General features: G+C 44.9%; 2 protein-coding genes across 6 annotated transcripts in view; one reads left to right on the top strand and one right to left on the bottom strand.

Moving 5' to 3' along the window:
- The window catches only part of LOC137351963 (uncharacterized), a 60,964-nt gene that overhangs the window by 2,629 nt on the left and 31,150 nt on the right, over positions 1-27,185 (top strand). For 3 of the 4 annotated variants that reach the window (XM_068016873.1, XM_068016874.1, XM_068016872.1), the window contains exons 3-4: positions 11,363-11,540; positions 18,119-18,264. In XM_068016873.1, coding sequence (XP_067872974.1) covers positions 11,363-11,540; positions 18,119-18,264 — 324 coding nt within the window. The remainder of the gene's footprint in view (positions 1-11,362; positions 11,541-18,118; positions 18,265-27,185) is intronic. The other variant, XM_068016875.1, reaches the window with a different exon arrangement.
- si:ch73-236j9.2 (solute carrier family 35 member E2A) overlaps positions 1-27,185 on the bottom strand; it is a 113,767-nt gene that overhangs the window by 59,019 nt on the left and 27,563 nt on the right. The window lies entirely within an intron of this gene.

Genomic DNA, 27,185 nt, shown 5'->3' with positions numbered 1-27,185 from the left:
AAGAAATAGCAATGGTAAGAAGTCACTTGTGGGAGTAGTTTATAGGTCCCCTAATAGTAACTACATTGTAAGATGGGGTATACAGGCTGCAGGACATTCTGAAGGGGGAGCGTGAACAGTCAGAGGTCGTGGTACACATTGGTACCAACGACATAGGTAAAAAGAGGGATGAGGTCCTGCAACAAGAATTTAGGGAGCTAGGTAGCAGATTAAAAAGCAGGACCTCAAAGGTTGTAACTCTGGATTACTCCCAGTGCCACATGCTCGTGAGCACAGGAATAGGAGGATAGAGCAGATGAGTGCGTGGTTGAGGAGGTGGTGCAGGAGGGAGGCCTTTAGTTTCCTGGATCACTAGGTCTGTTTCTGGCAAAGGTGGGACCTGTACAAGTTGGACGGTTTGCACCTGAACCAGAACAGGACCAACATCCTTGCTGGGAGGTTTGCTCGTGCTGTTGGGGGGTGGGCAGGGGATGTTAAATTAATTTGGCAGGGGGATGGGATACAGAGTGGAGGTACAGTAGGGGGTGATGCACAGTCAAATATAGAAGAGAATGTGAGTCAGTCTGGAAGGCAGAGCAGATATACCTGTTAAGGCACAAGTGAAAAATGCAAGGCTGGATTGCAACTATTTTAATGCAAGGAGTCTTGCCAGTAAGGCAAATGAATTGAGGTTATTGATTAACACATGGCATTATGATATTATTGCTATCACAGAAATATGGTTGAGGGAGGGGCAGGACTGGCAGCTCAATATTCCAGGGTATAGAATCTTCAGGCGGGTAAAAGAGGAGGTAGCATTGCACTGTTGATCAAGGAGTCAATTACTGCAGTAAGGAAGGATGATATCTTAGAAGGTTCCTCAAATGAGGCCATATGGGTAGAACTTAAAAACAAAAAGGGGGCAATCACTTGGCTGGGAATGTACTACAGACCTCCAAACAGTCAGGGAGAGATAGAGGAGCAGATATGTAGGCAAATCTCAGAGAGGTGTAAAAATAATAGGGTAATAATAGTAGGAGATTTCAACTTCCCCAATATCTACTGGGATAGTCTTAGTGCAAAAGGCTTAAAGGGGGTGGAATTCTTAAAGTGCATACAGGAGAGCTTTTTGAGCCAGTACATAGAAAGTCCTACAAGAGAAGGGGCAGTAATGGACCTAATCCTAGGGAATGAAGCCGGACAAGTGGTAGAAGTGTCAGTGGGGGAGCATTTCGGGCATAGTGACCATAACTCTGTAAGATTTAAGGTAGTTATGGAAAAGGACAAAGATGGACCAGAAATAATAACTGTTACACAGTTGGCTCTCTCCTTGCGTTTCTGTCTTTTTTCCTGCCAACTGCTAAGTCTCTTCGACTCGCCACGCTTTAGCCCTGCCTTTATGGTTGCCCGCCAGCTCTGGCGATCTCTGGCAACTGACACCCACGACTTGTGATCAATTGATCAATGTCACAGAACTTCATGTCGCGATTGCAGAAGTCTTTAAAGCGGAGCCATGGACGGCCGGAGGGTCTGATACCAGAGTTGAGCTTGCTGTACAATGTGTCCTTGGGGATCCTGCCATCTTCCATGCGGCTCACATGGCCAAGCCATCTCAAGCGCCGCTGACTCAGTAGTGTGTATAAGCTGGGGATGTTGGCCGCCTCGAGGACTTCTGTGTTGGAGATACGGTCCTGCCACCTGATGCCAAGGATTCTCCGGAGGCATCGAAGATGGAATGAATTGAGATGTCGCTCTTGGCTGATGTACGTTGTCCAGGCCTCTCTGCCGTAGAGCAAGGTACTGAGGACACAGGCTTGATACACTTGGACTTCTGTGTTCTGTGTCAGTGCGCCATTTTCCCACACTCTCTTGGCCAGTCTGGACATAGCCGAGGAAGCCTTTCCCATGCACTTGTTGAATTCTGCATCAAGAGACAGGTTACTGGTGATAGTTGAGCCTAGGTAGGTGAACTCTTGAACCACTTCCAGAGCGTGGTCGCTGATATTTATGGATGGGGCATTTCTGGCATCCTGTCCCATGATGTTCGTTTTCTTGAGGCTGATGGTTAGGCCAAATTCGTTGCAGGCAGCCGCAATCCTGTCGATGAGTCTCTGCAGACGCTCTTCAGTGTGAGATGTTAAAGCAGCATCGTCAGCAAAGAGGAGTTCCCTGATGAGGACTTTCCGTACTTTGGTCTTCGCTCTTAGAGGGGCAAGGTTGAACAACCTGCCACCTGATCTTGTGTGGAGGAAAATTCCTTCTTCTGAAGACTTGAACACATGTGAGAGCAGCAGGGAGAAGAAGATCCCAAACAGGGTAAGTGCGAGAACACAGCCCTGTTTCACGCCACTCAGGATAGGAAAGGGGTCTGATGAGGCGCCGCTATGCTGAATTGTGCCTTTCATATTGTCATGGAATGAGGTGATGATACTTAGTAGCTTTGGTGGGCATCCAATCTTTTCTAATATTCTGAAGAGACCACGTCTGCTGACGAGGTCAAAGGCTTTGGTGAAATCAATGAAAGCAACGTAGAGGGGCATCTGTTGTTCACGGCATTTCTCCTGTAGCTGGCGAAGGGAGAACAGCAATGGTGGATCTCTCTGCTCGAAAGCCACACTGTGCCTCAGGGTAGACACGCTCAGCCAGCTTCTGGAGCCTGTTTAAAGTGACTCGAGCGAAGACTTTCCCCACTATGTTGAGCAGGGGGATTCCACGGTAGTTGTTGCAGTCACCGCGGTCACCCTTGTTCTTATAAAGGGTGATGATATTGGCATCGTGCATGTCCTGTGGTACTGCTCCCTCGTCCCAGCACAGGCAAAGCAGTTCATGTAGTGCTGAGAGTAAAGCAGGCTTGGCACTCTTGATTATTTCAGGGGTAATGCCGTCCTTCCCAGGGGCTTTTCCGCTGGCTAGAGAATCAATGGCATCACTGAGTTTCGATTTTGTTGGCTGTACGTCCAGCTCATCCATGACTGGCAGAGACTGGACTGCATTGAGGGCGGTCTCAGTGACAATGTTCTCCCTGGAGTACAGTTCTAGGTAGTGCTCAACCCAGCGGTCCATTTGCTTGCGTTGGTCAGTGATTGTGTCCACTAATTTAGATTTGAGGGGGGCGATCTTCCTGATGGTTGGCCGAAAAGCTCTCTTAATGCCGTCATACATTCCTCTGATGTTTCCGGTGTCAGAGGCCAGCTGAATATGACTGCATAGGTGTTGCCAGTAGTCATTTGCGCAGCGCCTGGCTGTTCTTTCTGCAGCGCTTCTGGCTGCTTTAAGTGCTACGGATGTTAACTCGCTGGGGGCTTTCTTGTAGTTCAACAGTGCAATGCGCTTAGCGGCTATGACAGGTTCCAGCTCTTCAATGTGAGATTGAAACCAGTCTGCATTCTGCTTCACATGTTTGCCATAGGTGGCCATTGCTGAGTCATAGATGGCGTCTCTGATCTGGGCCCACTTGGTCTCTGTATCCCCTGTGGGAGTGTTTTGAAGGGCTTTTTCAAGTGAATTTAGAAACTTACGTAACAGCTGTGGATGAGAAATTCTGCTAGTGTTGATGCCCGGGTGGCCCTTCTGCTTGGAGTGATGCAGCTTCTTTGGTTTGAGGCTAACCTTGCTGCACACCAGGGAGTGGTCGGTGTCGCAGTCCACACTGTGGAAGCTGCGTGTGATTTGAACGCTGTTTAAAGAGGCTCGCCTTGTGACAATGAGGTCCAGCTGGTGCCAACGACGTGATCTTGGGTGCCTCCAAGAAACCTGGTGACAGGGTTTAGTGTGAAAGAATGAGTTGGCGATGCAGAGGTTATGATAGGTACACAACTCAAGCAGTCTCTGTCCATTCTCATTCATCCTACCAATGCCATAGCGCCCAAGGCAGGAGGGCCATGAGTCGTGGTCGGCCCCAACCCTGGCGTTAAAGTCCCCCAGCAGGAACAGGTGTTCGGTATTGGGGATGCTACTAATGATATTATGGAGTTCCTCGTAGAACTGGTCTTTATCTTCAGGTGGGGAGCAGAGTGTTGGAGCATAGATGCTGAGTAGGTGTACTGGACCAGAGGCGGTGAGCAGTCGGATGGACAGTATGCGTTCCGAGCCATTTGAAGGTGGCTCTATCATGCTGAGCAAAGAGTTTCTGATGGCGAAGCCCACTCCATGCTGTCTTGGTTCCTCAGGATCCCTACACTGCCAGAAGAAGGTGTAGTCTTGCTCTCTTAGAGATCCGCTCGCAGGGAGGCGTGTCTCCTGAAGTGCTGCAATGTCCACATTTAGTCTTCTGAGCTCGTTGTTAATGATGGCGGTCTTCCGAGAATCGTTGATTTGTGTAAGGTCTTCCGACAGGCCAGGACACATAGTTCTGACGTTCCAGCTTGCAAAACGAAGGGCTGGTACCTTCTATCCTTTTTTTGCCCTGCTGTTTGGTGTGGTGTTACAGTCCACTTGTCGGGCATTGACCCTGAGCTCCAAGCACCCATTGAAGCAGGTGGGCTGTGGTGGGACAGAACCTTACTGACCGGGGGCTGCCCGGTTTGAGGCGGGCGGTAGCTGTCCAGTGAGATGCGATAACCTCTCCCACCGATAAAGGCAACCCGTGGCACCCAATCTCTACGCTAATTGAGCTGGACTTATAACCCGTAACTGCTGCCTTCCATGTTGATTTGGTCGCTGAGAGGCGACTATGGAGTGACCTCTCCATGGCGCATGCCTGGGCGGATGTATGGAGGTTGTGAGTTGCCCAAGCATCAAAACCCCCCTCTCGGCCTTCCTGGTGGGGTCCAAAGGAGTGCAGGGCACGACGTTTGGCACCAGTATGGCTGCAGGAACTGCCGGAAACATGCCAAAGGTGACACATGACCGCCTTCGGGGTTCCGCTCCGTATTTTCTGTTAGGGTTTACTCCCTTAGCCTTGGTCTCTCCCGAGATGCCCACAAGGCAGTGGGGTTGTTAGGGCCCCTACACAGGGGTAGGTGGATACCGGTGGGAGGAGGTGGGGGGAAGGGGGTGTGGGGGGAATGGGGTGCGGGGATGCGGGGGGGCAGGGGGTGCGAGGAGGAGGGGTGCGGAGGAAAGGGGTGGAGGGAAGGGGGTGCAAGGGGGAGCTGGGAAGGGGACTGCAGGGGTAGGGGAGAGGGGTGCAGGGGAAGGGGATGCGAGGGGAAGATGGTGCAAGGGGGGAGCTGGGAAGGGGGTGCGAGGGGGGTGGGGGGAAGGGGGTGCGAGGGGGATGAGCTGGGAGCGGGGTGGGGGGAGGGGGTGTAGGTAATAAAACATTTCATCAGCTCCCACCATTGTCCCTTTTACAATGATGTACTGCTACTGGGATCGGGATCTGGGAGCCGGGGGTTGTGGGGAAAGTTTGTGTAGAAACAGCGCGGAGTCGCCGAGTGAGCGGGAGCCGCTGCCGGGACCATGAATTGGGGAAAGGCCGATTTTAATATGATAAAACAGGATCTGGCCAAAGTGGACTGGGAGCAGCTACTTGTAGGAAAGTCTACATCAGACCAGTGGGAGTCATTCAAAGAGGAAATAGTGAAAGTTCAGAGCGAACATGTAGTCGTAAAGGTGAAGGGTAGGACCAACAAGTCCAGGGAATCCTGGATGTCAAGGGATATAGAGGATTGGATCAGGAAAAAAAAGGAGGCATGTGGCATATTCTGAGTGCTGAAAACAGCGGAGGCTCTAGAGGAGTATAGAAAGTGTAGGGGGTTACTAAAAAAAGTAATTAGGAGAGCGAAGAGGGGACATGAAAAAACACTGGCAGGCAAGATAAATGAAAATCCTAAGGCGTTTTATAAGTATATTACGGGAAAGAGGATAACCAAGGAAAGAGTAGGGCCCATTAGGGACCAAAGTGGCAATGTGTGTGTGGAGCCGGAGGACATAGGTGAGGTATAAAATGATTACTTTTCATCTGTGTTCACTATGGAGAAGGACGATGTAGGTGTAGAGATCAGGGAGGAGGATTGTGATATACTTGAACATATTAGCCTTGAAAGGGAGGAAATATTAGCTGTTTTAGTTGGCATAAAAGTGGATAAATCCCCAGGCCCAGATGAGATGTATCCCAGGCTGTTATGTGAGGCAAGGGAGGAGATTGCAGGGGCTCTGACACAAATTTTCAAATCCTCTCTGGCCACAGGAGATGTACCAGAGGATTGGAGGACAGTGAATGTGGTACTATTATTCAAGAAGGGTAGTAGGGATAAACCAGGTAATTACAGGCTGGTGAGTCTAACATTAGTGTTTGGGAAACTATTGGAAAAAATTCTGAGGGACATGATTAATCTCCTCTTGGAGAGGCAGGGATTAATCAGGGATAGTCAGCATGGCTTTGTCAGGGGGAGATAATGTCTAACTAACTTGATTGAATTTTTTGAGGCAGTGACTAGATGTGTAGATGAGGGTAAAGCAATTGATGTAGTCTACATGGACTTCAGTAAGGCTTTTGATAAGGTCCCGCATGGGAGATTGGTTAAGAAGGTAAGAGCCCATGGGATCCAAGATAATTTGGCAAATTGGATCCAAAATTGGCTTAGTGGCAGGAGGCAGAGGGTAATGGTCAAGGGTTGTTTTTGCGAGTGGAAGCCTGTGACCAGTTGTGTAACACAGGGATCAGTGCTAGGTCCCTTGCTGTTTGTAGTGTACATTATTGATTTAGACACGAATATAGGAGGTATGATCAGTAAGTTCGCATATGACGTGAAAATTGGTGGTGTCATAAATAGTGAGGAGAAAAGCCTTGGATTACAGGACGATATAGATGGGCTGGTAAGATGGACGGAGCTGTGGCAAATGGAATTTAATCCTGAGAAGTGTGAGGTGATGCATTTTGGGAGGACTAACAAGGCAAGGGAATATACAATGGATGGTGGGACCCTAGGAAGTACAGAGGGTCAGAGGGACCTTGGTGTACTTGTCTATAGATCACTGAAGGCAGCAGCAGAGGTAGATAAGGTGGTTAGGAAGGCATATGGGATACTTGCCTTTATTAGCCAAGGCAACGAATATATGAGCAGGGAGGTTATGATGGAACTGTATAAAACGCTACTCAGGCCACAGTTGGAGTACTGTGTACAGTTCTGGGCACCACACAACAGGAAGGATGTGATTGCGCTGGAGAGGGTGCAGAGCAGATTCACCAGGATGTTGCCTGGGCTGGAGCATTTCAGCTATGAAGAAAGACTGAAAAGCCTTGGGGTGTTTTCCTTCGAGCAGAGAAGGCTGAGGGGAGATATGATTGAGGTATACAAAATTATGAGGGGCTTTGATAGGTTAGATAGGAAGAAACTTTTTCCTTAGCAGAGGGGTCAATAACCAGGGGGCATAGATTTAAGGTAAAGACTAGGAGGTTTAGAGGGAATTTGAGGAAAAATCTTATCACTCAGAGGGTGGTTGGAATCTGGAACGCACTGCCTGAAGAGGTGGTAGAGGCAGGAACCCTCACAACATTTAAGAAGTATTTAGATGAGCACTTGAAATGCCATAGCATACAAGGCTATGGGCCAAGTGCTGGAAAATGGGATTGGAATAGTTAGGTGCTTGATGGCCGACACAGACACGATGGGCTGAAGGGCCTGTTTCTGTGCTGTATACCTCTATGACTCTGAACAATGGGGGCTTGTAAGAAAGGTATGACAATAGTCATGGGTGATTTTAATCTAAGCATAGATTGGACGAATCAGATCGGCAAAGGTAGCCTGGAAGATGTGTTCATAGAGTGTTTTTGGGACAGTTTCTTTGAACAGCATGTTCTAGCCCCAAGCAGAGAGCAGGCTATTCTAGATCTGGTTGTATTCAATGAAGCAGGATTAATTAATGACTTCATAGTAAAGGCGCCTCTAGGTAGCAGTGACCGTAACATGATTGAATTTCACATTCAGTTTAAAGGAGAGAAGAGTGGGTCTAAGACTCGTGTTTTAAATTTAAATAAAGGGAATTACGAAGGTGTGAAGACTGAGCTGGCTCAAGTGAACTGGGAAATTAGGTTAAGAGGTAGGTCAGTAGAGATGACGTGGCAGACATTTTAGGAGATATCTCATAACACTCAGAAAAGATACATTCCAGTGAGAAAGAAAGACTCCAGGAGAAAGATGCATCATCCGTGGCTAACTAAGGAAGTTAAAGAAAGTATCAAATTGAAAGAAAAAGCGTACAATTCTATGATGATTAATGGTAGGTCAGAAGATTGGAAGAATTTATAAACCAGCAAAGCATGTCTTAAAAAAAAAGAGGGAGAAATTAGAGTATGAGAGAAAGCTAGCTAGAAATATAAAAATGGATAGTAAGAGTTTCTACAAGTAATTAAAAAGGAAAAGAGTAACAAAAATGAGTAAGGTCTGGGGAATTAATAATGGGAAATAAGGAAATAGTGGAAGCGTTGAGCAAATATTTTGTGTCAGTCTTCACTGTAGAAGACACACATAACATCCCAGAAATACTTGTAAATCAAGAGGTGAAAGGGAGGGTGGAACTTAAAACAATTATAATCACCAGGGAAAGGGTTCTGAGAAAACTAGTAGATCTAAAGGCTGACAAGTCCACAGGACCTGATGGATTTCATGGTAGGGTCTTAAAAGAAGTGACTGTGGAGATAGTAGTTACATTGGTTGTAATTTTCCAAAATTCTCTAGATTCTGGAAAGGTCCCATTAGATTGGAAAATAGCGAATGTAACTCCTCTGTTCAAGAAAGGAGAGAGACAGAAAGCAGGAAATACAGGCCAGTCAGACTTACTTCTGTCATAGGGAAATGTTAGAATCTATTGTTAAGGATGTTATTGCAGGGCACTTAGAAAATCTTAATGCAAACAGATAGAGTCAACATGGTTTTGTGAAAGGGAAATCATGTTTGACTAATTTATTAGAGTTCTCTGAGGAAGTAACCAGCAACATGGATAAAGGGGAACCTGTAGATGTGGTATACTTGGATTTCTAAAAGGTGTTTGATAAGGTACCACATCAAAGATTACTACACAAAATAAGAGGTCATGGTATAGAGGGGGTAACATATTAGCATGGATAATGCTAATTATCCATGTTAGCAATCCTGTTAGCTAACAGGAAGCAGAGCTAGGGATAAATGGGTCATTTTTGGGTTGGCAAGCTGTAACTAGTGGAGTGCCACAGGGATCAGTGCTGGGCCCTTAACTATTTACAATCTATATCAAAGACTTGGAATGTAGGGACCAAATGTATGATTGCTAAGTTTACTGATGATACAAAGATAGGTAGGAGAGTAAGTTGTAAGGAGGTCATAAGGATTCTACAAAGAGACAGATAGGTTAAGTCAGTGGGCAAAAATTTGGCAGATGGAGTATAATGTGCGAAAATGTGAACTTGTCCACTTTGATAGGAAGAATAGAAAAGCAGTATGTTATTTAGATGGAGAGAGATTGCAGAACTCTGCGTTACAGTGGGATCTGGGTGTCCTGGTACATGAATCACAAAAAGTTAGTATGCAGGTACAGCAAGTGATTAGGAAGGCAAATGGAATGTTGTCGTTTATTGCAAGGGGAATGGAATATATAAGTAAGGAAGTTTTACTCAGCTGTACAGGGTGTTGGTGAGTCCACATCTGGAATACTGCGTACAGGTTTGGTCTCCGTACTTAAGAAAGGATATAATTGCATTAAGAAGCATTTCAGAGAAGGTTTACTCAACTGATTCCAGGGAGGAAGGGGTTATCTTATGAGGAAAGGTTGGACAGATTGGGCCTCTATCCATTGGAGTTTAGAAGAATGAGAGTTGATCTTATTGAAACATGTAAGATCTTGAGGGGTCTTGACAAGATGAATGCTGAGAGGGTGATTTTCCCTTATGAGAGAGACTATACCAGGACACAGAGTTTAAAAATAATGGGTCTGCCATTTAAGATGGAAATGAGGAGAATTTTTTTTTTCTCTCAGAGGTTTGTGAGTCTGTGGAATTCTCTTCCTCAGAGAGCGGAGGAGGCAGGGTCATTGAATACTTTTAAGACTGTTAGATAGGTTCCTGATTGACAAGGGAGTCCAAGTGTAGAGGGGGTAGACAGGAAAGTAAAGCAATCAGATCAGCCATGATCTTATCCAATGGTGGAGCAGGCTCGAGGGGCCGAATGGCCTACTGCTGCTCCTAATTCATATGTTTGTATCTACATACAAATTAGGAGCAGGAGTAGGCCACTCGGCCCTTCGAGCCTGCTCCACCATTCAACAAGGTCATGGTTGATCTGATTGTATCCTCACCTCCACATTCCCGCCTACCCCTGATAACCTTTCACCCCCTTGCTTATCAAGAAATTATCTACCTCTGCCTTAAAAATATTCAAAGACTCTGCTTCCACCGCCTTTTGAGGAAGAGAATTCCAGAGACTCATGACCTCTGAGAGAAAAAAATTCTCCTCCTCTCTGTCTTAAATGGGTGACCTCTTATTTTTAAACAGTGACCCCTAGTTCTAGATTCTCCCACAAGGGGAAACATCCTTTCTAAATCCACCCTGTCAAGACCTCTCAGGATCTTATGTTTCAATCAAGTCGCCTCTTATGCTTCTAAACTACAGCGGATACAAGCCTAGCCTATCCAACCTTTCCTCGTAAGACAACTCGCCCAATCCAGATATTGATCCAATAAACCTTTTCTGAACTGCTCCAACGCATTTATATCCTTCCTTAAATAAGGAGACCATTACTGTCCACAGATGTGGTCTCACCAATGCCCTGTATAACTGAAGCATAACCTCCCTACTTTTGTATTCAATTTCTCTCGCAATAAATGATAACATTCTATTAGCTTTCCTAATTTCTTGCTGTACCTGCATACTAACCTTTTGCGATTCATGCACTAGGTAGGACACCCAGATCCCTCTGCACCTCAGAGCTCCACAATCTCTTACCATTTAGATAATATGCTTTTTTATTCTTCCTGCCAAAATGGCCAATTTCACATTTTCCCACATTATATTCCATTTGCCAGATCTTTGCGCACTCACTTAATCCCTTTGTAGCCTCCTTATATCCTCTTCGCAACTTACTTTCCTACATATGTATGTTCATATGTTTCTTCTATTCCTTTCTCCCTCGTGTTTATCCCGCTTCCCCTTAATGCATCTATGCTATTCGCCTCAACTATTCCTTATTGTAGTGGGTTCCACATTCTCATCACTGTCTTGGTAAAGAAGTTTCTCCTGAATTCCCTATTGGATTTAGTAGTGACTATTTTATATTTATGACTTCTAGTTTTAGACTCCCCAAAGGTGGAACCATCCCCACATCTACGCTATCAAACCCCTTCGTAATCATAAAAACCTTCATTTAAGTTGTGTGTTTCCAAGCAAAATAGATACGGCCTGTTAAAACTAAACTTCAAGTTTACGTGAAATGGAGAAAAAAGTATCTTTTTCCTCTCTCCTCACAGATGAAACAATGTTCAGAACTATCCTTGTTAGAGAAATTCTTCCTCGCTGCAGCAATACCCTCTCTCATTGCTATGTCAGCAGCTACAATCGAAAGTATTATAAATCAGGTTAAGACTCACGGTGTAGGCCCAAGTCAGGAAGACTTCAACATCTCAATGATACAACTCATTGGAATAGGTAAGATCCATTCAGTTACTTTACTGTGAATGTGTGAAGATGCATTATCAACTTAAAACAGTAGACTAGAAACTGAGTAATATGAATAGGCAAATGACATGTGTCGGTATGACATTCCTTTGTCTGCTATTTTAAAGCAGGTGTTATTTTAAATGAGTTAATGCCTGCCTTAAGATAATGACAAAGCAGTGTCACTTGAATGCTTTAAGCAATCGTAGCTAATTTCACTAGCAGAGGTTTCTAGGTTTATGCATTTTGTTTAACTGTCTAATCATATATGATGATTTTTACTTGTGTTTTGGGATCACATTCCACAATGCAGTTTGTTTTTCTGTGAAAACTAAAACCCGCAGGCCTCACATATGAAAAGTAATTCCAGTAGTTGTGTTTGACCCGTGAACTACTTATGCTTTAAGCTGTAGCAGTAGTCATTATTGCATCGGTTGTATTATAAAAAAAAACAAAAGTGCAGTGGTGGAGTTGGAAAATGTTGAAGGGGATGAGCTTTAACGATGTAAAATTCAGTTCCCCGGTAAAGGTCAGGGACAGGTGTGGAAAATGTTGACACTTTCTCCGTGCTTTCTCCAACATTTTGAAGAGTTTTGCAATTCAGAACCTGGAGCCAGAATAAAAATAGTTGTTGCAAGTCGTAATTGACTCGACTAATGCACCATTCTGAGATCATGCCCAGTGACTGGATTTGAAGATCAGTCGCCGATCTCAGTGGCGAGCTCATGCAGGCCACATGGGAAAGAGCCGCCGCGATCTCCTGCGTGGTGGCTCATTTAAGTAGCTGGGACGACCCGTTCCCCACAATCACGTGGCGAGGGCGGGCTATCCATTGCTGGCAATGGCATCGGCTGCCTGTGCACAGGCGCTGGCACCATTTTTAAAGGATAGCCAGCCCTGCCGGCATATTTAAATGTTTAAAGATATATCCCCAAAATTTATCAAATAAATTTCTAACTCCCCTTCACCCCCCCCACAGACTGCACAAAGTTTAAAGCTCACTCCTTCCCACCATCCTCTACACCCATAATGTTTATTTGACCCCATCCCCCCCCCCCCCCCCCACTGAAAATCTTAACTCCTCCCCCCCCCCCCCCCCGTCCCACCAGTGTCATGTCAGCTTATCGGATGGGGAATTGATGGCCCGGGAGTGATGGCCGCCGCACCAAATATCACAGTGGGCCCGGAAGATTTCAGGTTAGTTTATTTAAATTTATTAAAGTCATTTATTTAAATATTTAGATTCAGTTCCCATTACTCAGCGGTGGTGGGGGTGGGGGCCGCCACGTAGCCACTTCGCTGCCGGGAGGATCAGGCCGGCCCTTCCTGTTATCAGCCTCCGTCGCAGGCCACTGCCAGACCCATATTCTGGCCCCCCAGCCACGGAGCCTGAAGGCGTGGGCTTGGTAAAATCCAGCTCAGATAATCTACATGTATGCAGGTGCCATGGCCTTTGATGGAGCAGTCCACTGTTTTTTGAGTGCATCCTTCCCGCAGATGGATCAACATGATACTCTGTGTTCTATCAAGGAGCCTGCTTGAAAACTATTGGTCATTTCCAAATGAAACAGAACCCGAGTATCAATCAAGGCTGGAATCTGAACTCATAATCTCATTGGTTAAGAGCCAAATTTGCATCACAAGACTGTGCTACATTATTTAAATACGTGGGATTAATTTTCAGAATACTTTGGTTGTAGCTTAAATTTCCAAATAGCATATCTTATTAACAATCAGGAATGAGAAAAAGTTCTGTAGCTGATCTTCTGTAATTTGTTGGCATTTCCCTCTTTCATTCTCTTAGTGGGGAAGCCCTTATGATAGCACAGGGGTGTCTCTTCATATAATTATGGGAGAGAAACAACTGCACTAAGAATTAGGACGCATTTTCCATTCCACGTGATGCTCATTTGGAATTCTCCTCCCATCCCAACTTCCCTGAGGGAGGATAGAAGCTGGGAATCATACAAGATCTAGGGCTAAAAATTGTCCTTCATTGGGCGCAGGAGTTGCAGGTCACCACCTGCCCGCACTGGTTCCTGCGAAATCTGTGCTGCTTCCTCATTAACATGATTGTGGTGTGCTGCTGAGCATTACCTGTGCTGCTGGCTAGCTGCATGCACAATGATGGAGGATAAGAGCATGTGGGACTAGCATGTGTCTCGGCTAGCCTCCAGCTCTTAAAGGCAGTCTGTTCCTCTTCAAGGGAAGTTGCACTAGAACATGTAAGTCTGAAAACAGCTGAAATAGAAACATTAAAGGTGAAGAGAAATTAAGCACCAACCCAGTGAGAGGTTCCAAGATTCCCCGATGCCACTCTGGAGGAGCTAGTGACTGTATTGGAGAGAAGGAGAGAGGCCATGTTTCCTTGGGGGGTGGCCAGGACATTTACTCAGAAGGGAATGGGTTAAGGTGGCCGTGGAGATAAATGCCTGGAGCTTGGACCTGAGGACCTGGAAGGTGAGTTAAAGCCTTATGTCCTAGTACCTTTGACAATGAATAGAACTGTCTGTCAGAATTTGGCCCATGTTTGTGATCACTAGTTGGTCAGTACATGGTGTGATGCCCAGCTGTTTATCCTGTAGGAAGATGATGCTTATAATTGCGGAGAGCGAGGTATTACATGTGAAGCATGTTAAACAGTGACCACATAGAGGCGTGATATAACAAACTGTTCCAGTAAAACAGAATGATTAGATTCTAATTGTGAGGCTCGAACTACCAGCATGTAAACATGCAGAATTTCAATCAGTTGAGGCTGATATATGAAAGCAAGGCAATTACACGACTCCTTCTATAACTTTAAATTAAGTTTCTACATTACACTGACTACACTTCAAAAGGATGATATTGTCTGTAAAATTCATTGGAACCTCCTGAGGTTGTGAAAGGTGCTATATAAATGCAAGTTCTTTTTATATCCCCTTCTCCTGCAGGAGCTGTCTAAACAACCAAGTTGGACCTCCAGGCCACTTGGGCATACTTGCCAACCCCTGCTAGCTCTGTATATGAGCTGCCTCTTCAAGTCGTGCTTCTGGCTCCAACTGGATCCATTCCAAAAAGTTTGTAATTTGCCACTGCTGTGCACATGCCAACATTGTATAAGGGCAAAAGCAGGAAATGACAGCCTGTTTTGGCATGGGAGTAAGTTAGAACCACGATTTGAAGGGGCACTGTGCAAATGGGTTCAAAACAGTGCTCATTGGCCACCTTATAGGCACCATTTTGTTCAACTGAATTGCCGCATGAGTCACTGCCTGCAGGAAAGGAGGGACGGGAGAACTGGAGGGTGGAATTATAGATCTAATAGTTTGTTGCAGGATAGAAGAGGATGAGATTCCAGGCCTAAGTGCTTAAAACATTGAGGGTTTTCAGAAAAAAACTTGTGGTTAACTGTAAGATATCAGGTTTTGTTTTAAAATGAGGTTTACAATAAAAGAGGATGCGAAGAAATTGACTACAGATATTTTACATTTCCTCAGGAGACAATGGGAGATTGTGGTTGTATATTCCACACTTAGAAATTCGTATTTTCTTTAAGTCTCTTCTGCATTTTGAGTTTCCTAATTCTAACGCCCGACAAATTTGTTGATTTGTACATTGAGAAGTGTGTTAGGAATTACGAAATTGTCATTTTTACAGCAAGATTTTTTGCAGCCGTGGTTGTTGCAGCTACAGTTTGTGAACTTCAATATCCCTTCAAAGACCAAGAAATAAGGTTACTTTCCTGAACATTTCTACGTTTGCAAATCCATGTAGTTTCCTTAGGCAGGTGCTGCATTGCCTACTACCAATCCCTGCCCATGAATGAGATACCCTTTGCTATAGGGGCACAATGTAAAGGCCCCCCCCTCATCAACACTCAGCTGGATGGGAATCAGCAAAACATATTGAATGTGAAGATGCTCAATTCCAAGATCAGCCGCCATTGGAAGCGAAATGTGGTTCTGGACTTTTGTGCGAGACCGACCTCCCTGAAGAACTGGGCATGAAGAGGATGTTAAGGAGTGGTATTGGTGAAGAGCATTTAAATGTGCAGCCTGAGCAAAGTCCTATCTCAGCAATGCCAGATCAAATCTGGGATGCACTTGAGCTGCCCGAAAGTAATTTAGGTCATTAGGGCATGTTGTTGTACTACAACCGAGTCCTTGGCAAGCTGAAGGCAAGTGGAGTGCAAGGATATGTAGCATTCCAAATAAATAGGGTACTGAGATAGCCTAGCATCTAATGGTGGGACGTGATATCCAAATAGAGAGCATTTGAGAAGCAACTATTGAAGTACAATTCCTTTTCAGAAACATCACATTTTCTGAGCAGACAATGCAAAAAACCCGGGCCTTGTTGATTGTCAAAGCCATGATGGTGGGCATTTCAAAGCATCTTGTAGGACAGCACTCCGAGAAAGAAAGACTTGCATTTCTATAGTGCCTTCCATGACCTCAGGACACCCTAGCAGTCAAAAAAGTGCTTTTGAAGTGTAGCCTCTATTGTATGTTCCGAGTGCTTCCTTTTTTTTGTTAAATTTTGAGGATTTGTGTTTTAAAACTGAAACGGAGTCCATGGACTTTTTTTTACAAGGGTCACTGAGAGGTCTGGATTGTAAACAGTTACTGGAAGGCATCTGTTTTCAGATAAATACCCAGCAGGGGTTTTTTGACTTGGGGAAAGTTGTTTACTAAGAAGGGATAGGTCAAGATTTATAGGGGTCAGGAGGCTTGACTCTTGTGACATTGTGTTTGTGTGTGTGTATGTGTGTGTGAGGGGCTAAGGTAAAAAGGGAACTTTTATTTTTCAATTTATGTGTTTATTCTTTGCTTCATTACTGGTTAAGACTTGTTTTATAATAAATGATAATTTTGTTTATTAAAGAAACCTGGTTGGTGTGTTTTATTCTGGGATAAAAATCAAGTCTATGATTGATTATGTTGGTAAATGTGAAAACATTTATTTATACCTTGTGACCTGTGGAAAAGTGGAACTAGAATAAACAGTGCACTCTTCCTGCCTCGGTTGTAACATGTATTGTAGGAAACGTGGCAGCAAATTTGCACACAGCAAGCTCCCACAAACAGCAATGTGCTAATGATTGGATAATATGTTTTTTTGTTGACTTGAGGGATAGATATTGGCCAGGACACCAGGGACCACTCCCCTGCTCTTCTTTGAAATAGAGCCATGGGATTTTTTTATGTCCATCTGGGAAGGCAGTTGACATAAGTTTAATGTCTCATTTGAAAGACGGCACCCCTGACATCACAGGGTTCCTTCAGTACTGCACTGGAGTGTCAGCTTAGATTGTGTGCTCAGTTCTCTGGAGTGGAACTTGAACCCACAACTTTCTGACTCGCAAAGGAAGATAGTTGTGGTTGTTGGAGGTCAATCATCTCAGCTCCAGGACATCACTGCAGGAGTTACTCAGGGTAGTGTCCTGGGCTCAACCATCTTCAGCTGCTTCATCAATGATCTTCCTTCAATCATAAGGTCAGAAGTGGGGATGTTCGCTGAAGATTGCACAATGTCAGCACCATTTGCGACTCCTCAGATACTGAAGCAGTCCGTGTAGAAATGCAGCAAGACCTGGACAATATCCGAGCTTGGGCTGATAAGTGGCAAGTAACATTCATGCCACACAAGTGCCAGGCAATGACCATCTCCAACAAGAGAGAATCTAACCATCTCCCCTTGACATTCAATGGCATTACCATCGCTGAATCCCCCACTATCAACATCCTAGGGGCTACCATTGACCAGAAACTGAACTGGAGTAGCCATATAAATACTGAGGCTACAAAAGCAGGTCAGACGTTAGGAATCCTGTAGCGAGTAACTCGCCTCCTGACTCCCCAAAGCCTGTCCACCATCTACAAGGCACAAGTCAGGAGTGTGATGGAATACTCTCCACTTGTCCTGGATGGGTGCAGCTCCAACAACACTCAAGAAGCTCGACACCATACAGGACAAAGCAGTCCACTTGATTGGCACCCCATCCACAAACATTCACTCCCTTCACCACCGATGCACAGTGGCAGCAGTGTGTACCATCTACAAGATGCACTGCAGCAACACACCAAGACTGCTTAGACAGCACCTTCCAAACCCATGACCTCTACCAACTAGATGGACAAGGGCAGCAAATGCATGGGAACACCACCACCTGCAAGTTCCCCTCCAAGTCACACACCATCCTGACTTGGAACTATATCGCTGTTCCTTCACTGTCGTTGGGTCAAAATCCTGGAACTCCCTCCCTAACAGCACTGTGGGTGTACCTACCCCACATGGACTGCAGTGGTTCAAGAAGGCAGCTCACCACCACCTTCGCAAGGGCAATTAGGGATGGGCAATAAATTCTGGCCTGGCCAGCGATGCCCACATCCGATGAATGAATAAAAAAAAAGAGACAAGCCAAGCTGACACAAGCAGTAACCCTTGACTGTTGTTGATGAAGGAGATTAGCTCTTGTCCTCTGCTGCATTTAGATACCAGCTGACCAGTAATGCAAGCCTGTTCCTTAATGTACTCATTGCTGTAGTGCTAATGCTCTGCCCTCCTTGCTTCTCTCTCCCTAGTGTTCTGCTTTTACTACATTTTGCGTGGGATTTTCCAGGAGAATCGCCAGGAGCTAATTGCATTTATTCTATCCATTTTACTCGTGGTGCTTCGATCTGTGGTGAATTTTGCTTCAGCAACACCAATGGAAAGAGAAGATCTGAAGGTGGGTGTCACGAGCGATTTATTGGATGCCTGACTCTTCCTCTCAGTATTTTGATCATTGTTTTAAGGTGCTGATCTGAGGGATCTACTTAACATGTGCTGAATGCAATGATCAGTGTAGAGTTGAATTCGTGGGTATGTTGAATGCTGATTGTTATCAGTTGTAGTCACCATAAGCAAAAGAGAATGGAGTTGAGCAGCTTTTCCAGGCATTTCTCCTCTGTATGAATAATACCATTTCGCACTTATAGGCTGACATACATGACCATACATCTGAGGCGGAACAAGCTGTTCATTTTTCAACATAATGTTGCACAACTTATCAACATCAACACAGCTGCTTTCGGTTGCAAAAGTTCTGACCATGCGCAAATCCAATAGAAACTCCAAAGCTCTCAGATCTGCGCCCCCACCTACCCCCCAACGGTCACAGCCTGCACCACTGTTCACTGAGCAAAATGCTCCTTTCTTAAAGAATAACCATTACTTTTGTAATGTTTATTTTATTTGAGCATTATTTTGTGTGCTAATATTGATTTCCTCTGCTAATTTCCAGATTAATGAAGCCTGGCTAATTTCTAAACTGCTCTGTGGCTCTCTGCATGGAGCCTTTGGGAAAGAAAATCTCTCCCTGTCCAATTTATTGAATTTTAAATAATTTTTTAAAACATATTAACTTGTTAGGGTTTAGAAAATCTTGTGGTGTTTATAGGAAGTGTGGCAAAGTGAGAATGATGCCATTTGACTGCAACAGGCTATAAGTAGGCTCGCAGAATGGGCAAACAAGAGGCAGATAGAATTTAATACAGAGAAGTGTGAGGTGATGCAGTTTGGCAGAAGTAGCTAAAGGTTAGGTTGGAGAAGCTGGGGTTGTTCTCCTTGGAGCAAAGGAGATTAAGGGGAGATTGGACGTGGTGTACAAGATTATGATGGGTTTAGACAAAGAAAAGCTGTTTCCATTAGCTGATCGTACAAGGACTAGGGATATCAGATTTAATGTTTTGGGCAAAAGATGCAGGGGAATGTGAGGAAGAGCTTTTTTACGCAACGAATGGTAATGACCTGGAGACCCTTGAGGGCGGTGGCAGCTGAGACGATGAATGGGATGGGCACTTGAGGGGAATAAACTTGCAGGGCTGTGGGTATCAAGCGGGGGAATGGGACTATTTGGATTGCTGTGTAGAGAGCCGGCATGGACCCGATGGGCCGAATGGCCTCCTTCTGTGCCATAATAATTCGATAACTATGAATTAGAGCAGGGGGCAGCAATTCTGCTATGTCTTTGTCCCATTTTGACATTGAATCAAAATTTTGACTGGAGTTGGGGTGGGTTGGAGATAGTGGGGGGAGCACAAAGTCTTCTTCTACTCAGCCCTCCTTTTTTTGGTCATTCATGGGGTGAGGGCATTGCTGGCATTTGTTACCCATCTCTAATTGCCCTTGAGCTGAGTGGCTTGCTAGGTCATTTCAGAGGGCAGTTAAGAGTCAACCACATTGCTGTGGATCCAGAGTCATATGTAGGCCAGACCAGCTAAGGACAGCAGATTCCCTTACCTAAAGGACATTGGTGAACCAAATGGGTTTTTACAACAATCAATGATAGTTTAATGGTGGCGTGACTGAGATCAGCTTTTAATTCCAGAATTTTTAATGATTATTAATTAATTGAATTTAAATTCCACCAGTTGCCGTGATGGGATTTGAACCCGTATCCCCAAGGTATTAGCCTGGGCCTCTGGATTACAAGTCCAGTGACAAACCCACTATGCCACCATCCCCCTCTGATAATAGCACTGGTAGAAACAGACTGGCAAGATGATGGCGGGCATCCCGATCTACCTCAGTAGTCCCTGTCACTGCATGAAACAGGTATAGTGTGTGTATAGGGACTAAGTGCTGGTGGAATTTGTAATTCCCCCTCCCCCCACCGCCAACCCCACACCCAAACCACAGTGGCTCTGTTCTGCTGCAGCAATGTACCTCAGTGATATTCCTCCCACCATCACTCTAGCTGTGATGGCACCTCAGTTGTGCCAAAACGAGTGCTCGAGACACATGAATGTCTTGATCCCGAGATTAGGCACAGGGCCAGTGTCAGGATGATTCAGTGGGTAGAGGTTCTGCACTCTGCACAAGTGTTTGTTTCTTCATCATTGCTTATGGACAATAGAAAACTGTGACCATCTCCACTTCCCTCTCAAGCTCAGATTCACTCTCTCTTCCTCTGTGTCTTTGTCTTCTACTCTTCCCACATCCTGTTTTATCTTTTTATGTAACTCTGACCCCTTTATCTTGGTATCGCCTTGTGTTTATCCAGCTTCTTTTCCTGACTCTTCACCTCCTGCTGTTTCTGTGAAGTGACTCAGTTGGTTCCATTCTTGTCTCTGGGCTCAAATCCACTCCAGCACTGGAATCGAGGCTGACAATTCAGTGCCTATTTTTCCAGATGAGCTAATTAAACTGAAGACGTGTCAGCCTGTTCTGGTGGTTGGGGTGAATGTATAAAATCCCATGGCACTATGCAGAGAAACATGGAGACTAGAATAGCAGGGACTTCATTTTGTGTCCTGGAAAACCTTCCTCCCTCAATCACCATGGCCCAAAAATAGATATTAAATTCTAAACTCAATTCTCATTCTGTGGTACAGACTGCCTAGTAAACAAGCTCAGCTATTCTGCTGACTGGCACGAAACTGTAAACACAGAACTCTCAAGCTGCTGGTTGCAGACTTGCCATAGATGGTAGAGTGACCTTTGAACTGCACAGGAAGCAGAAATATAAACGCACGATTGGAGACCTCTGTTCTCGGAGCTTTCGGTCAAAGAGGACTATGGCCATGTACTAAAGGTGCAGAGCTTTATACCTTTGATATAGACAAACTAAAGTGTGTAAATGAGCAGTTTCTGACAGTTATTTGGAGGGTTTGAAAGATGCAGAGCAGAAAAGCTGTTCTCTCTGTACCATTAGGCTGATCAGCTATGTTCTGTATGAATAAAATCTGTTCCATGCACTCCATTATCTAGTGTCTTGTGCTTACTTGAAACTTGTCAGTGTGAACCATAGGAGAAGGGAGATTGACTTACATAACAGTTCACAACAACACAAACATGCAGTTATATAGCACCTTTAACATAGTAACATGTCCCAAGTCACTTCACAGGATCATCAAACAAGAATTGACACTGAGCCATATAAGGAAATATTAAGACAGAAGACCAAAAGCTTGATCAAAGAGTAGGGCCCTACCAAATTCACGGTCACATTTTTACAAATTTCATAGTCACAACATTCTAGGAATTGTGAATGTCATGATTGTACATATTTAAGATGTAAATTACACAGTCACAACAAACCATGAAAATGATCTATTTAAAACAAAAAAGGGGAGATTTCTGTTTTCAAATGGCATTTATTGTATCCTCAAAAACTATAGTAAAAAGCTGACAATAAACAGATCACATTCTTTACTCACTGAAGCCAGTGGTTGAATGTGCACATGGAGCAACCTACAACTGTCTCTTTCTTCATTCCCTGTCTCTGTGCTGTGAACACCTGTCCGTGTTTAGACACAGCTCTCTCCGCGTCCACAGAGTTTGTTGGAATTGTCAGACAGCGCCGTGCTAGCCTTGCATCTTGGGGGATTCTGCATTTCACAGAGTTCCAAAACTGCAGCACAGGCAAAGTACAATCTGTTTCTTTTGCAATGCTTTTATAAGCAGGAATCTCCAGCCTACAGTTTTTGTCAAAGCCAAGAATCACACATCAAATGAGTTTAAATCCACCATCAATAGGTGCATTTGTGCAGAGTCAAAGATACCCACAGCTTTCAGGAATGTTGCAGAAGGTTGTTGAAACCTCTGAGCCGCTTTTTCTTCACCGCTTGACTCTTCCCTGTAGCAGTAATATTGTTTCGGCTTCTTTGCTATGCAACATCTGTTTGATTTCAGCATCATCAGAGTGTTGTTCGTTTGACTGCTTCAGCCCACAACAGTACATTCATTACTTTATTGTAAGCTTTGTAGATTGTGATGTGTTGAGATTCAAACCAGTGAATAAATCCGTCAGTTGTGTAGCATTCTTGGCAACAAACTGAACCTCCTCATTAAGCTGAGCATCGTTTAGAAGGGTTACAATGTCTGTTAAAACCTGTGTTGTCAGTGTCAGTGTGAGCTCTTTTGAGCCAAAGTCTGTGTAGTATTTCAGATGAACTGCATGATGCTGTACTGCCTAAAAGCAAGAACTCCAACCTGTAATTAATTACTGGCTCTGGAGGAAGGGTGATGTTTTGTCCCCCAATTTCAGACACATTTGCAATGTGTTGCTTGTATCGAAGCCTGTGGTTAGGGCAGTGCTTGAAGATCTTTTTAATGTATCAGACCAGTTTGTCAACTTTACCAAACTCACTTTTCCACTGCACACTGACAAGAGAAACTGTATGTGCATTACATGTAATATGGACAACGTTAGGCATTACACCTTGGAGCACAGATCTGAAAGATTTTGTCATGTAAATTGCATTGTCACTAATGACAGCAGACGCTTTGTTGAAATCTGCACTGTATTTTGAAACGGTTTCGAATATCACTTGGGAAACTGCTCATAGAACTGTGATGTAGTTAGCAGGTTATAAGTGGATGCAGTCTGCGAGGACTGTTAGCATTCCTGACTGTACATCTTTGGCCTTACCAGACATGAAATCAAGCAAAACATGCAGCACATAGTTGTCTTGCTCATTGGTGAACTCATCACAAATAATTGCAAAAGACTCATATGCGTTAATCTGAGACTTCATCTCCTCACAATGTGTAGCAAAAACCTGCGGTAGGTAGTCCTGTCATAGTTTGGCAACTTGGCAAGCAACCACAATTTTGCACATTACATTGAATGAATACCCACAGCTTTGGGTGATCAAGTTTTTCCAATGGTGTGTTGGTGCTTGCAAAAGCATCCACAAGTTCCATTGTAAACAACTGACGATTTTCTGAACTCTCTGCCGACTTCTTAAAAAGAGATGAAATCGTTGCTTTTTTTTCCGCGTGTTTGTTTTCCAGCAGTGCAGTGTCAGATACTCTTTCTGCTGTGATGACATTCAGACTCTTAATGGCGCTGCACCGTTGCCCGCCATGTGTGATCCAACGAGACATAACCGTTTGTACAAACAGTACTCCACCATCGGGATGCAGAATTTGGTTTATAAATTCTTTCACTCGATGTGTTGCCGTGCTTGTTATGGCCGTTCGTAATTTGCTCATTCTGGCATTCTCACCTGTCTGCGAACACTTGAGACTCCTTCTCTCAAAACTGCACCGGAAGCCCTCCCTCATCTATCAATCAGCGAGGTGAGCCTTGTGCCAATGAATAAAATGCACAGAATGGTCGATTTCATGGATCACTTGAAATTTCACAGTCCATGTCGCATTTTCATGGCTATGAATTTAGTAGGGCCCTATCAAAGAGGTAAGTTTTAAGGAGCATCTAAAAAGGAGCAGAGAGAGATGGAGGGAATTCCAGAGTTTAGCAGCTAAAAGCACGGCTGCCAATCGTGGAGCGATTAAAATCGGGGATGCTCAAGAGGTCAGAATTAGCAGAGCACAGATATCGCAGAGAGTTGTGAGCTGGTGGAGGTTTCGGAGATGGGGAGGGGTGAGGCCACGGAGGGATTTGAAAACAAGGGTGAGAATTTTAATATTGAGACATTGCTTAACTGGATGAGCATAATTTTATGCAGGGTGGAAGATGGAAGGCTGGCCAGGAGTGCTTTGGAATAGTCAAATCTAGAGGTAACAAAGTCATGGATGAAGATTTCAGCAGCAGATGAGCTGAGGCAGGGGCAGAGAGAGGCGATGTTATTGAGGTGGAAATAGGCGGTCTCAGTGATGGCGCAAATATGTGGTCAGAAGCTCATCTTGGGGGTTAAATGTAACACCAAGGCTGCAAACACTCTGGTTCAGACTTAGACAGTTGCCAGGGTGAGGGATGGAATCGGTGGCGAGGGAACAGAATTTGTGGCGGGGACAGAAGACAACGGCTTCGGTCTTCCCAAGATTTAATTGGAGAACATTTCTGCACATCCAGTACTGGACGTTGGACAAGCAGCCTGACAATTTAGCAACAGTGGAGGGATCGAGAGAGATTAGAGTGGTCAAGAAGGCATACGGTATGCTTTCCTTCATCGGACGGGGTATTGAGTACAAGAGTTGGCAGGTCATGTTACAGTTGTATAAGACTTTGGTTCGGCCACATTTGGAATACTGCGTGCAGTTCTGGTTGCCACATTACCAAAAGGATGTAGATGCTTTGGAGAGGGTGCAGAGGAGGTTCACCAGGATGTTGCCTGGTATGGAGGGCGCTAGCTATGAAGAGAGGTTGAGTAGATTAGGATTATTTTCATTAGAAAGACGGAGGTTGAGGGGGGACCTGATTGAGGTGTACAAAATCATGAGAGGTATAGACATGGTGGATAGCAAGAAAGTCCAAGTGTATCAAGCCTGTGTCCTCAGTACCTTGTTCTACGTCAGCGAGGCCTGGACAACGTACGTCAGCCAAGAGCGACGTCTCAATTCATTCCATCTTCGCTGCCTCCGGAGAATACTTGGCATCAGGTGGCAGGACCGTATCTCCAACACAGAAGTCCTCAAGGCGGCCAACATCCCCAGCACATACACCCTACTGAGCCAATGGCGCTTGAGATGGCTTGGCCATGTGAGCCGCATGGAAGATGGCAGGATCCCTAAGGCCACATTGTGCAGCGAGCTCGTCACTGGTATCAGACCCACGGGCCGTCCATGTCTCCGCATTAAAGACGTCTGCAAACGCATCATGAAGTCCTGTGACATTGACCACAAGTCGTGGGAGTCAGTTGCCAGCGATCGCCAGAGCTGGCGGGCAGCCATAAAGGCGAGGCTAAAGTGTGGCGAATCAAAGAGACATAGCAGTTGGCAGGAAAAAAGACAGAAGTGCAAGGGGAGAGCCAACTGTGTAACAGCCCGACAACCAATTTTATCTGCAGCACCTGTGGAAGAGTCTGTCACTCTAGAATTGGCCTTTATAGCCACTCCAGGCACTGCTTCACAAACCACTGACCACCTCCAGGCGCTTACCCATTGTCTCTCGAGACAAGGAGGCCAAAGAACACACTACTGATAATTGGAACATCAGGCACTAACAGAGTGGCAAGAATTCTCATCAATAGAATTTAATAATGCAGAGTTAAACCTCAAATCGACCACCAATAATTTCTCTGCTGTAATCATCCAGTTTGTGTATGAGATATAATGATGCAGTTTCCGTGCAGTAAATATGTCCATCACACTTTGTGTTGTTGTACGTGCAGACCTCGTCCCGCACAGCGGATTTCATGCAAATAACCTCATAAAAAACAACAAATGATTGAAGAACCATGTGTTGTGGGATGACCTTAAGAGCAGACCACCTTAAGAAGCTGTAAGTGAAGGTCACCGGAAGGAGTGATGTCGTGTCACACATGACCAGAGAGTTGTGGGTGTAGCCTGACAGAGTGAGGTGTGTTTAGATGTGGCTCATTCAGTAACTGTTTGTGTATATATATGTTCTAGTTTAACTTTTAATAAAAACCCACGTTTTCTTTGGATATTACTTGTAGCCCTGGGAGTCTTACAATACATCACGCACCAAAGGAACAAGTAATATTACAACATGTTTTAAAATAATGCATTGAGATCAAGAAAGACAGTAATTTCCTGTTAGTTTCTGCTGACCTGTCTCCAAGCAGCTGAGCTGGGGATTGGTCAAAGAGTCATTTCCTTCTCCCGACTTTCAGGAGAGGCAGAATTACAACTTTTCAAAAATGGGACAAACTTCCTCCAGCAGCAACTCATCTATAATTGCCTCAGAATGTGGCTATTTCCAGTACTTCTCCAAGATAGAAGTTAGCTGAGTAGGGAGATTAGATTTCTGCACTGCTGCAACTGTACCTTGAGGCATAGAAATAGGAAAAATTAAACAGTATTCACTCTTAGCAAACAATGTTCCTCAGCCACTAAGATGCAAACACACGCCTTGTTATTGTGTGTCACACAGAATGATCTGTCGGTTATTTCATATCCACTGACTTATCCAAGGGCAGTGGCCCAATCCTCATCACAGGGGTTAGGGGACCCTATAAAGTCCTCCCTCTGTATAGGACTAACCACCCTTTTGGCTGGCATGTCATGGCCATGGAAGGAGCATTCATGTCATGGCCTATCAGACTGTTAATCAGCACGGGAATCCTTCCACTACTTCACACTGCCCTCCAAGGGCGGATGCGAAGATAGCAATACAACAACGACCCATGAGCATCAACACAGGGAACCTTCCATAAAAACTAACTTGTAATGTGGTTTAATGTGGCAAACGTTTCCAAAACTAGAAAGATTGTTATTGTAGCCATAGTCCCAAAGGACCATAGGCATCTCTCTCCATTAGAGAGAAACAGGTGCTAATGTATAGCTTGAGGGGCACCACTCCTCAAGCAAGGCGAGGAGGCAGGCCTCCATGAACTACCACAGCTGGGAAGGGGATTGAGCCCGCGCTGTTGGCAGAAAGGTTGTTGCAGATGGAAAGGCATTCAGCTTCAGTGCGGCTCCCAACTCTGGTTGGACATTTTCTTGGAGGTTTCATCACATGACCCCTCTGCCTCCAACAGCTCCGTGTCCATACTCTTGCCATTGGTCGCCTGACATGTCTATTCCCATGAAGCTCCGCCTTCCCACACCAGTTGGAAAGCAGACAGATTCTTTGTTACCTGGTCGGCTGCATCTTGACTTTCAGTCAAACTGTCTTTTATCCCATCTCCAGTATTTTTATGACCAGTAATTGAAGAACAGTTCCTTTTAATGCCCCTGTTGTGTTTTTCCTGAGTTTCTAGCAGAGAGGTGACCAAAAGATTGATCTTATATCCT

The sequence above is a fragment of the Heterodontus francisci genome, chromosome 37 (genome assembly GCF_036365525.1).
Source record: "Heterodontus francisci isolate sHetFra1 chromosome 37, sHetFra1.hap1, whole genome shotgun sequence".
NCBI classification, from domain to species: domain Eukaryota; kingdom Metazoa; phylum Chordata; class Chondrichthyes; order Heterodontiformes; family Heterodontidae; genus Heterodontus; species Heterodontus francisci.
Note: the sequence above shows the minus strand (reverse complement) of the source record. Positions and strands in the feature narration are given on the sequence as shown.